The sequence below is a fragment of the Onychostruthus taczanowskii genome, unplaced genomic scaffold, assembly GCF_017590055.1.
Source record: "Onychostruthus taczanowskii isolate IOZ18803 unplaced genomic scaffold, ASM1759005v1 scaffold86, whole genome shotgun sequence".
Classification (NCBI taxonomy): Eukaryota; Metazoa; Chordata; class Aves; order Passeriformes; family Passeridae; genus Onychostruthus; species Onychostruthus taczanowskii.
In genome coordinates, this window is record NW_024506552.1 from 458,267 (window position 1) to 471,290 (window position 13,024).

The window sequence follows — 13,024 nt, forward strand, 5'->3', positions numbered from 1 at the left end:
TAGTTAACTGATATCTCTTATTAAAATATATATTTCTAAAATGCACAAATTATTTATGGCCATTCAGGGCAAATTTAGGGGCTTCATTAAATTAGCAGTGTTGAGCAATTCAGCTGATGGCCATAGGATTACGGCTGGGTTTTTTTCCCCAGTAGTATGATGTCTCAGTCCTATTTGTTTCAATATAAATGTTTATGGTTGCAATTGATGATTTTAAAGATCTTTCCAACTTAAATAATTCTGTGATTCCACATTCACTGGTTTTCTTGATGATGAAGCATCTGATATTTGCAGGTTACCTTGATTCTTTCCCTAGGCAAGGAAAGGAGACTATACCAACAGCCCTTCAAAAAATATATATTCTCTAATAAGTAGAGCTCTTATTTCAAATGCAGGAATATCTGACTGTTATTGAGATACAGCTCTTAGAAAGAGAAAATAACTGCTGAGAGCATGCGCTGTACCCAAACTCTCTGGAAGGTATCAAAGACCCAGGTTTTGTTGCCTAAGATACACACAGAGTTATTATCCCATCAGTGGAACATAGTTGACAGAATCATGAATTATGAGGGTGACAAAGAATAAAAATGCTCTGTTTAGTAAAGCTGGATAGGACTTGGAGTAACCTGGTCTAGCAGAAGCTGTCTCTGTCCATGTCAGGGGGTTGGAACAAGGTGATACTTAAGGTCCCTTCTGACCAAGGCTGTTCCAAGATTCCATGATATGAAGGCCAAAGTGCCAAGGGCTACAAACGCTGATTAACAGCACCATGAAACTCATGAAAGTCATGTTGTGAGATTTTCAATATTCAATATTTGAACCTAAGGAACCTTGCAGGGCCTTCTATGCGAACAAAGAGCTGAGCTTCATCTCAGTGATGGAGAATGAAGGAGGTACTTTGGCAGTTTTTCTGCCCAGACTTGCCCAAAAGAGCAGAGGGGGGCTGGAAGGGCTGGTGCTGAGGGTGGTGGGGCTTGGGCTGAAAGGTTTCTGCAGGAGAGAAGAATGCAAGGGTGGATTTGGACCAAAGGTCCATGCAGCCCAGCATCTTTGCCTCAATAGTTGCCAACAGTGGATTTCTGAAGAAGTAAGAACAGGACAAGCTTGTAGGGCTTCTGTCCCAGGCATTCTCCAAGCCTCCAACATTTTATAGACTCCCAGAGGCAAAGCTGGGACCTGTTATTTCATAGCCATTGATGGAGCCTTCTCCCATTCATTAGTTTCAGTGGTTTTTGAACCTCTGTAAACTTTCAGCGTCCACAGCGGTTCCTGCAGCAAGGGATTGTACATGTTAATTGTACAGTGAGTGAAGAGTACTTCCCTTTGAACCCGACTCTCTGTAGCCTCATGTGAAGCCCCATTATTTTCATATGAAGAGAAACTAACAGTCAATCCCTATTCAGGACTCTGTGGATTTTCTCTGTATCACCCTTCAGCTGCCTCTTTTCCAGCCAGAAGACAGTTAGTCCAGTTTGTTTTTCTTTGGATAAAACACATCTTCTGCTTTCTTTTACCCTTATGTTTTTCTCCAAACATCTTCCAATACAGCTACTGCTTTTTTAGAGCTGTGGGGAACAGAACTTCACAGAGGATTCAACATCTGGATGTACCTGGGATTTCCACAGATCAGAGAGATTCTCTGGTTTATTCTTTAATTTTCATTGCTAATTTTCCCTCTGTCTTCATGACAACCACCACATACCAAGCTGACACTTGCACGGACCAGTCTGTTAAAATCACAAGACACAGTTGTGGCAATGGGCAAATTAGAGCCCATCACCTGAATGTGAAGAAATGACTGATTCTCCATGTTCTCCTGAAGTATTTGGTATCATAAAGGTCATGCAATGATTCACAGATTAACCTTGTCTTCATTACTTCTATTAGATCATGTATTGAAAGCTTCAGAACATTACCAAGCACTCCCGTTTCCACATGCTCATCAACACTTGGGATAGCACAGCTACAGCACACACAGCTGTGGCCACAGGCTCCTTCCAAAGGGAAAGTATGCTAGTTATTCCTTCCACTTGCTTCTTACCTTCCAATAATTATTTATCCAGAAGCCTCCTTCTTAATCCACATCTTAGTTTCCCTGGAAGTCTTTGCATTTGGGGAATTCAGCCAAATTCACCTGCCCAACTGATGCCACTGTTGACTCCTTCACATCCATTCGCAGCACTCTGTGTTATAATTTCTATCAATTTATCATTTTACAACACACTGCTCTGAGCTTTTGTGGATGAAGTGGAGCTCAGAGAAAAACTGGATCCCATCAGCCACCTTCCAGGGATTTTAAACAAGAGCTCACAGACAAGTTAATAGTTCAATGATTTCATCCTCCCCAGTCCTTGGGTGAATACCACCTGATGCCAGTGACTGATAGTGGTAATTATGTCTATCTCCATCATCATCTCATCTCCAGACATTTCAACCTGAGACAGATGAAAGCACAAGGAAAATTGCATTCATTTTTCTGCTGGGAGTTTAGCTGCCCCAAGCACAGCTTTTAGACTTTAATTTTTTATAGATCCTACCAATTGTCAGGTGAGTGTTCTGCTTGTGACTGAAGAGAATCTAGCATTACCATTTTCAAGTTACTTCTCTCTTCACTGTCTTCATGTATTTTAGGCTGTTCTTCTTTTTTCTAATTTTACTAAATTTCTTGCTTTTCCAGGACGCTTTCATATACTTTCTTACTTTTATATTTAGGTATCCTGATAGGCCGTATTTCTTGACAGGTACATTTTATCTTAATTCTTACTGTAGTGTCCTCAAACACTTTGATGCAAAGGATGTAACTCCTGGTTGCCCTCTCCGATTCTTTTGAATGACCTTATTTGATTTCATGTCAACCTTTTCTAAATTAAAACACAACTGTGGATGATTTTTGGCCTCTTAACATCTCAGCAGGAATAAAGTACATGATTGCCACTGTCCCAGAGTGGCTTTTCAGAAGCAGGATTTTGAATGAGGGTGTGGAAAACGCCAATGCCAGCATGGCATTCCCCAGTTTGTTCTGTGGAGAAAGCAACCATGAAAGAGGCAGCCAGAGAAGGAGCACAAAGAAAAGAGCTGCCACCAACTCAGGCCACAACCAGGTGCAACTGCCAGAAATGACGAAATGGTGGTTTCTCAACCAAAAACCAACACAAGTTGTTTGATGATCTTTTTTAACATAAGGGTTGCGTGTTGTACAAGCACGCAGGGTTTGTCCATCACTCAAATCTGACATGCTTCGCTCATGGAGAAGTTGGGCAAAGTTTACATACAGCAACTTTGGGTCCCCTGGAGTGACAAAAGAGAGGTCAGAGGTCCTCTTAAGGAGGCAATGAAAAGACCAGATTATCCCACTGAGGAGAGCAAAGTGTTGGAAGGAAATGGTGACAGGCAACAGCCTAAACCCTTCTGTGAACTGCTACTGAACAAGAACAACACACACAGAAAAGCAACGAGAGTAACCATTATTCTAAGCAAGATGAAAAGTACAGAAGATTAAAAAAAGACATTTGAGAGAGCAGATGAGGAAACAAAAATACCTGAGTGGGACTACATGGCTGGAGGCATGTTATGTGAATGAGGCCAGGTGAAACAGAGGGTAATGGGGAGGACAGTGGCATTTTGGTGGCCCCAGGGAAATGTTTGAAGAGAAGTCTCCAGCACTGACACTCAGGGACAATGTGCACCCACAGCATGGCTGCAGGAGTACCATCCAACAGGACACTTAGGGAACAAAGGAACAGCGGAGGTACAGCGTCACAAGCAGAAGAAGGGGAACTCTTATCTCTTCAGGATTTTGGGGAGGTTCCACTTATATTAGAACAAAACTGTCTTAGTAAATAACAAATTATTCAGATCATTTTGCAAGGAACAGGACTCAGGACTGGAGCGGTAACACAAACACAAACACCATCTCTCTTACTATTTTAAAAAGTAGTCAAGGCTGGGTTTCCGGAGTTGTATCTCTACCCTGGATGGTTGTGTAAAGAGACCAACTTGCCAAAATTCAATGTCTGATTCAAACTGACATACAGGAAGCTACAGGAATTATCATAATTCACTCTCTTATTTGCTTTCATATCCTTAGAGATGTTCCCTATATTTAAACAATCTGAAAGAAACATTTTGGTGCAGGAGCCTGCACAAAATTCAACTAATGAAAGAATCAGTGCTCTCCATTCACTCCCTAGAACTTCTGCTCTCCCATGTGGTCATCACCCCATATCCTTTCTAGACACTGTGCCTGCCCTGCTCTGTTTTTCAGCTTGTTGGCCTTTGTAAGGAGAACTGTTTCACATCTCTAACAGGACTGGAGTGCTGTTCATTTTTTACATCTGGATCAACTCAATCCCAGGGTCATTCTCTCTGAGTTTCTGCAATGGACATGTCCCTCCTACAGCTCAGCACCAACAGTGCTGCCCAAGGTACACCCCATGGAAACAGAGCTTCTGAGGAGCTTTGGAAGTAGGAAGTTGAAATCTAACCTTTCATGCAATTTTGAACTAGAATTCACATACTTTTTACCAAAACAAAGCAAACTTAATCCCCAAATTGCTTTACTTACATTCAGAAAAAACATGCCATAACCAAACTCAATCAAAAGCTTTTGATTTGTTTCACAGAGTTTATGGCCACAGGAATTTATTCAACTCCCCAGTCAGAACTGCTGTGTTTGACAATCCAGTACATCTCTGCCACTACCCTGATGCTGAGCACGGTAATAAGCATTAGATTAACCCATTTGATCACTGGAGACCAAATTACTGAGATGGAGAACAGAAGAGAGATCAAAGGGCCACTAATGCCCTTAACCAGACCCTTCAGGGATGGGGAAGTGACGAGGTGAGAATACATCCGTTGATTTAGGCAGATGATTCAGATCTCAACATGCACGGGAAGAGGATACACACCCAAAATTTTAGATAATTTGAATGGGGTGGCTGCAGGGGGGAAGAGTCTTCCACAGAAATCTGGCAGCACAGGAGTAACCCATACAACCTAAGCACATTCAAACCAATATTCTCTCTACTACCTTTGAACACTGACCTACATGTTTAAGTGCCTTGTTCTGAAGTAAGGCCAATCCTTGATGCTCCTAAAAACAAGATGAAAAGGTCCCAAGACAACTCTTGGCCAACTCCCGCCTGAGCCATGCTGGCAACAGGCCCAAAGCTCCGAAGCATGAGATGTGATTACAATTCCTTAATGCAGCCTGAAAGTGTTGTGGGCAAATGAAAGGCTGTGCAGCGCTTCCTGTTCTTTACAGCCAGGGAAATAAGGGGAAAAATAAATAGATATTAAAACTAAGTCATAAATCACAGAACTCAAAGCCACAAGAGACCATCATGACCATCCACACCACTTCTGTCCACACCAGTCCTGCTGCAGTCAAGAGCAAGACCTTGAATGGAGGGAAGACCAAAAGTGTAATAAAATATGAATGTGCATTACTGAAGTGTGATATATTCCCTTGTACTGAGAGTCATTTTATATTTCTGCTTTGTTTATAACCAAAATTTTCACTTATTTGACCCTTGGCAATCCCTGCAACATAGACTGTCGATGATATTGAAGATAATAGACCTGAAGGTCAAACTACACTGCACATTTGCCATTGCAGTTATTATTTTTCTCAGTTTAGATTAAAACTTGCTTGTTTTCATACTATGACTTTTGGGCAAAGTCCACAAAAAGCTTTTAGGCAAAGTAGTGAACATTTTAGGCTTTTAGGCATGTTTTTGGCATGTTTCACTGCATGGAAAGCCACTGAGATATATCAAATAAAAATGCATGTCAATTTTTGTCCAAAATTCAGTCTGATACAACAGAGCCCTCTTTGATCATACTGAGTTGGTGTTGTATTACTTTGACAATTCTGAAGGTTTTCGTTTTAAAATAATAAATTCACATGTAGTTCAGAATGGCCCTCTTCAATAGGAAATGCCCACCAAAGCTTTCACCTGATGGAGGCACAGAAAAAAAATTCTTTAATGGTTAAGAACCCTTGTACCACAAATTCAGCCTGGCTGCAGCCTGCAAGCATCACAGGGGCCTGTTTCCCTTCTCCTGTAATCTCATCCCTCTGCCAGCTTATCTTTGGGAAATGTCCACTTGTTCCCTGGATGTATTCCAGGGCCTGTGCATGGCCAGACGTCCTCTATTGACTGTCACTCACTCCTGCCCTGTGGGTTCAATCTCCTGACCACAGATCTCTGCTCTGCTCCAGTTGTGAGCCTCCAGAACTGTCACCTTTTTAGTACTGAAAATCTTCAGTTCATGATGGATCTGCACCCACTGTCATAAATAATTCAACTGCAACTGCAACCAGCACCAGATGGTGCACTGGGAAGTTGAGAGATTTAGGTTTAAAGTCCTTTAAACTCCTTAAGCAGGGAACAGTTTCCTGTCACATGTTTTCTGGGTGAGGAAAGAAGACACACCATGGAAAGCTCCGGCTCAGCCTCTGTATATGCTCAAGAGAGGGGTGGAGGTTCAGAAACAGGCTCTGAGATCAACCTCTTCTAGCAGCCAACTCTCAGATTCCCACTCTGCATCTAGATTTTAATGGCTCACCTTCCAGTTGCACTTAAATTCTGCACCAATACTGAACTAATCCACACTGTTGGTTACATTGGACACCACCAACACTGCACTCATTCTCTATATCCAATTTCTAAGAGATCTTTTTGGGCCAAATGGTTTATTCAACACTACCAACGTCCCTGTGTTGGGTGACTGCAGCCTTTTTGAGTCACTGCTTCGTGTGTTCCCCAAGACAGCTTCCACTTTAATAGAATCAAAGGATTGTTTGGGTTGGGAGGGACCTTGACACCCAGCTCATTCCCCCTGCCATCTGCAGGGACACCTTCCACTGTCCCAGGTTGCTCCAAGCCCTGTCCAGCCTGTCCTTGGACACTTCCAGGGATTCAGGGCAGCCACAGCTTCTCTTGGCAACCTGTGCCAGGGCCTGCCCACCCTCACAGGGAAGAACTTTCTCCTAATATCTAATCTAATCTAATCTATACTGTCTTTTGGATTTAATCCATTCTCCCTTGTCCTGTCTCTCCAGGCCCTCGTAAATAGTCTCTCTCCATCTTCCTTGTCAGCTCCTTCAGGTACTGGAAGGCCACGATCAGGTAACCTTGGAACTTTTTTTCTCCAAACTAAACAATTCCAAATGTCTTAGCCTTTCCTGAGCAGCATCTATGTGCCATGTAAAAATTGGTGTTTTTTCCTCTGTAGGAGCCACGCATCTCAGTGCTTCAGTGCAATTTCCTGTTAATGGTCTGTGTCAAAGTAACACTTTTTGGTACTTAGGCACCCATTTTTATTGCGCTGCAGTCAGGCCAAGTGGCTCCATTATTGCTGCTTCTGAGGCAGCTCTTGCACATTACTTAACGCTAAGTCAAGTCTGTGTACATGAGTATGAGCTGTTCCAAGAGGCAGAAACTGCTCCTTTGAACTGCCTTGCATTGTGCTGACCAGTTTATTCACATGTAATTTAAGTCCCCATAATCATTTGGTTCAAGTTTCCCACTTCTCTGTCAACATTATGCACTCAACATCCTTTTGTTGATGCAGGAGCTGGGAGTATAGAAGATACTAATGTATTTACTTTGGGATGGGTTGGGAGTGTAAACCTCTGTGAGCACTGAAGGAGGTGATTCCAATCCCAACGGCATGTGCCTTACAACACTGGGAACACTCTCCATTGTCCAGGGTGATCCCCCAGGGTTCACTGCAGCAATTCCATGGGATAATTATCACTGCTGTTCTGAACACCACACTCCTCCTCTAACTGGATCTGTGACTGATTTTCTCCTTCTGAATCATACATGCCACCTAAAAAAAAAAAGGTGATTCAGGCTCCTCCTTCAATTCTCACTCAATACATCCTAAATAGATCAATGTGAATGTTTTGTAAATAATTCATTTTTCAGGGAGGAGAGGTGGAAGGAGGCTAATCATTGGTTTGGGTGTTCAGAGCCTTTAGGGAGCTTTTTCTGTGGGTTTCTTCAACTTTGCTTTTATTTTCTTCAGATGTTTTCCTGCAGTGATAAATTAAAACAATGCACTCCATGGGTAAGGGAAAGCTGACTTTCTTCTACAACCCCCTCATTATGGAACTGCTGAGTTTGTACAGAAATGGAGTAAAGTATTGTGAGACTTGCAAATGAAACAATGGATGTTGGGAAAACTAGTTCTACACACTGCCTGCTCAGTGAGACTGTGTCACTGTCCTACACATGCACTGGAATTTTCTACGTGTCAGCATGTGAAGGGATTGGGACTGCTGATCACTTTGCCCTCCCTGTAGTAATGTGAAGTTATCCATCTCTTTTTAAATATCATTAATAGGGACTCATCCCAAACTTTTAACACTTTTTCTCAAATACCCTAGAACTAGAGACTGTACCAACTCCTACCACTCTGCACAGACTAAAGGAATCATCTTTTCCCCTGTGTAGAAGATGGGGCTTATACACCCTCAAAGAAATATCAATGCTCGGTTTTAATAATGCATCCTTGAATCTTGATAATCCTTGAACTGTCCTAAACAAGACTGTAAGTGATGAACTATATCTCAAAAAAAAGGGTTTTTTTCCTTCCACAATTAGATTTGCCCATGTTGTAATTAAAATTAGAAAAATCTTTTTGCAACTCTTTCCAGTGACTCTCTCCTTTTCTTTCTAAGGCATTCCTTATTTTCCTATTTACCTTCAAACCAACATGAACTTGCTCCAGTACTAAATGGAGACTGAGTCAAGGACAAGAAGGAAACGAGACTTATTCCTCAAAAGTCAGTCAATAGAGCAAGAGAAGTATCAAAAAACGAAGCTGAAAAATCTCTATAGCAGTCCTGTGAAAGGGAGTTAATCGGCAGCCACAGGAATTGCAATTCCGAGGGCATGTCAAATCCTGAGCTACTCATGGATTGTCCATTGTCGGTAAGTTCCAAATATGTTCCTTCCAACCCACTTGTCTAAAAGCCTTGGCTCCTCCATTTGTAATAAAGGGCCAGGTTTTGACTGCCATGGAACTTTTAACAGCAGTTCAGGCTCCTACAGTGGCCCAGCAGAGACCACAGAATCCCAGACTGGTTTGGGTTGGAATGGATCTTAAAACTCATCCAGTTCACCCCCTGCCATGGCAGGGACACTTTCCACTGTCCCAGGCTGCTCCAAGCCCTGTCCAGCCTGGCCTTGAAAACTGCCAAAGATCTCTGGGCAACTCGTGCCACGGCCTCACCACCCTCACAGGGAAGGATTCCTTCCCAGTTTAAACTTCCAAACTGAAATTTCCAGTTTGGAAACTGCCAGGGAGCTCCCCAGGTGCTTCCCACGTCCAGCAAGAGTTAATGCTCCGAGCTCCCTGAACAAGCTGGAGCACTGCACAAGCCTGGAGATGATTTCTGCAAGAAGTCTGAGGTGTTGGTTTTTTTGACCTATAAAGGCTTAAGTGGCTCTGCCTGCTTGAGAAATTCCTCTCCCTTTGCATCACACAGCAGCAGCAGCATTGGAGTGCCAGAGGAACACTGCTGGGGTTACACTAGCAGGGCTGGCAGCTCCCTGGCATCTTCCTGCTTGCCCACTGGGCAACAACAGAAATACAGAGATTTCCCACAAAACTGCTCACAAGGGCAAAGGCTGTGAGGAGGAATTCAGCGCTGGGGCTCTTTTATTGTAGGTAAAGACAATATGGCTAAAGTTGGCTTCTAAGATGTAACACAACACAATCAAAGTCCATTTCTGTTGATGATCCTGGAAAATAGGGCAAGGAGAAACGAAACTAGGAAAACATTCTGGTAGAAGTAGTGAGGCTCCATCACTTGCGTGCAGGATTTTCTGTATTAAATTAAGAATGCATTTCTAAAAATATATTGACCAGAGCACTACAAAGATAATTACAAGTCATAATAAAGAGAACCTGACTTGCCTACAGGGAAAACTCTGTACCACTGATCCCTGGGCAATCCTATTCTACCTCTGAAAGAAGAGAGCATTGCTTTGGAAACAAGACTGGGCCATCCATGCCACTCTTCCAAGCTAAGTTCTGCAGTTTCTGTTCTCCTGGACAGGCTGACTGTACCTTACAGAGTCTGACATAACCAAGACCTATCCAAAAATGCTGTAAAACCCCCACTTCTTTACTCAGTAACTGTAAAAGTACCATGTTATGTCCCTAAACTACATTTGAAGAAGCAATTGTGCAGGTATGCATGCACAGCCGTAAGTTTATTTATTAAGTAGGAGTTACAGTGACATCAAAGTTAAGCATGTGACCTGAAGTTTTTGCAAGATTGTGATGTTGACAACCATGTGCAAAATGAGATGTCCAAATAAAGCCTGATTCTGGTATGTTTAATATCCCACCATTTAAAAACCAACTGAAAAGTACACATCCCACTAATTTCTTACTTCTTTTGTACCTGGAGAGTTATGTCCCCGTTTCCCATTTTTTCTTTCCAGAGGTAAGAACTCACTGCAGCATCAGGACCTGAACAATTCTAAACGTCATTTTATAGGCCAAGTTTCAATATTCAGCAGCAGAATTAGAAACCACAGCATGAGACCTGCAGGAGAGGTCACACGTACACTTGGCTAAACCCTCCCAGAGCACAGTGCCTGGCACCGGGCAAACATCCTGCTGCAGGAGGCACAGCCTGACCCCCTGTCTCAGCGCTGCCAGCTAAAACCAGGACTTCCCGCACTGGATCCAGTGGGACGTGGAGTGGGAGCTCACCTGAGCACACAGAGTGGCAGAGTCAAGGCCTGAAAACACACCCAGAGCAGGTCAGTGTCTGTCGTGCCCAAACTCAACAGGCTGGATTAGAGTTTCCCCAGCCGTCTCGATTTGGAGGATGACTTTTAAAGGATTAAATTGGACACTATTCACAGCTTTTTATTCCAAACACCTGGTTGGTGCTGCTGTGACGGCACAAAATTCCCACTTGGTACTGCTGCATTTGGTTAGAATGCACACATCCCTCAGGAAAGGTTATCATCCTCCCATTTCCAAAAGGTTCTACTCTATACTTTGTGCTCAGTTGCAACACCACTGTAGCTTTAGTAAGGAATAAATATTGACTTTCCTGGACATTGCCTCACAACAGAAGAGGACCTTGAGTGCATTTGTCTCCGATTTTTTTTTAGCCTCGTAATATAATTTTATAGCAGAGATTTCATTCTGAGAAGTTCAAAAGGCATGGAAAAGCAGGCTTTATTCATGTTACAAATTGTCCATGTTCACTTTCACACAGGTGACCATGTTCTAAAGCTGGCTCAACTGTCCACCTCTTCTTAAACTACACAAAATTTACTACTTTAATTTAAATTTCCAGACTACAAATGTAATTAAGATTTCAACATACCCCATTTGGAAAGTCCTGGAAAAGTCCAGGAGAAAATTAAGACTTAATATTAATGCAGACTATTTTGTAATTTTTTTTTGTTGGTTTTTTTTGGGTTTTTTTTTGTTTTGTTCTCAAGAATAACGCACACAATTGCCAAGCAGATGAGCCACGGAATGGAGAGAAAGCACACCAGCTCTCAGGAAACTGAGCTCCAAACTCAGTGTGTGCAGGAGATGGGTCTGTTCAGTGCAGGAATGGCTCAGCTCTGGCTGTGCAGCACGTGCACCTCCTGCCCAGGTGTGGAAATACCTGTGGCCTTAATAGATTAGCCTTAATAAAGGTCAGAGAACAGCATTAATTCATCTATAAAAATACCTGGTGGTGACACCACTGGAGCTCCTGTGTAGGTAACATGCACCCTTTAGGTACAGGCAACAAACAACAAGCAGAGCTAGGGATTCTGGTGGGTACGGCCAGGATGGGATTTGGGGCTGTAACAGAACCCCGACCTCAGCAGAGTGCATGGAAAACTTCATGAACTTCAGAGAAAAAAATACTAATCCTGTGTTCTGTCAGATGTTTCACATCCCGACATGTGACTTGACACACTCAGCTTTATAACATCAATTAAGATACGAAATAATCTCTACGGAATCAGCCGACCACATCCACAATTCAGCAGTAATCAGGCGCAGCCACAGCTCGGCCCCGAAGGAAGGCTCAGCCCTTCGCACGATGCCGTCCCCTCGGCCCCTGTGACCAAACACGCGGGGACAGAGCGCGGAGCGCGCCACAAATCCACGCCGGGACACGCAACCCAAGGCACGGCTCGGGGACCGAGGCAGCCAGGAGGGAAAGGGGACAGGCTGGGGCGGGTGGCGAGGCCGCCGGAGCGCGACCAGGCACCGCTGCTCTTACCTGGAGCAGTTTCCCTTCGGCCGGAGTCACCTCGGCGACGTTGGCAAACTCCCCTTCCAGGATGATGGGCTCCACTTTGAGCGGGATGACCCTGATGATGGCTTTCTGCGCCGCCGCCCGCTCCGACTCCACGGCCGCCGCCAGCGCCAGCCCGGTGTGGCCCAGTCCTGCCTGCAGGGTCGCCATGAGCAGCCAAGGCCAGAGGACAGCCAGCTGCACCTGGGGGCCAGCACTCATGCTACCAGCAGCGGGCTCCGGCCGCTCATACCGCTCGGGAACGCGTCCTCACCGCAGCGGGCCCGGCCGGCGGCACCGCTCCCGGGCTCCGAGCCGGCTGCGGACAGACCCAGAGGCGGCAGAGCGGGGCTCGGTCACCGCCAGCGCAGCTCCCCGGCGACGCCGGCTCTCGCCATCGCCGCTCTTCTTGTCCCGTGCCACGTGCTCAGAGGCCGCCGGGAGCTCAGAGGCATATTTTAAACAAACAAACTAAAAAAAAAAAAAAATTCCTAAATTGTGAGTCTCTCCTCCGGCAGATAAATCCAGAAGGATCAGCAAAACAGGTCGCAAGCAAGAAGTCAGTTTGGGTGCACAGGGGGCATTAGGAGCTCCTCGGTCCCACGGAGATGAGGCACGGGGAGGTCTCACCGCTGATGTGGCGGCCTCCTGTCTCCCGGCCAAGAGTTATGAAGACCCACAGGCTCAAAACACCCATCCCAAATACCCTCAAGAGACACCTCACCTTCTTGCTTCTAG

General features: G+C 44.4%; 1 protein-coding gene across 1 annotated transcript in view; it reads right to left on the minus strand.

Annotated features, from left to right (window-relative positions):
• Window positions 1–12,674, minus strand: part of RNF43 (ring finger protein 43) — a 56,249-nt gene extending 43,575 nt beyond the window's left edge. The window contains exon 1 of the mRNA XM_041425024.1: window positions 12,272–12,674. Coding sequence (XP_041280958.1) covers window positions 12,272–12,508 — 237 coding nt within the window. The 5' untranslated portion in view covers window positions 12,509–12,674. The remainder of the gene's footprint in view (window positions 1–12,271) is intronic.
• Between the last annotated feature and the right edge of the window lie 350 nt (window positions 12,675–13,024).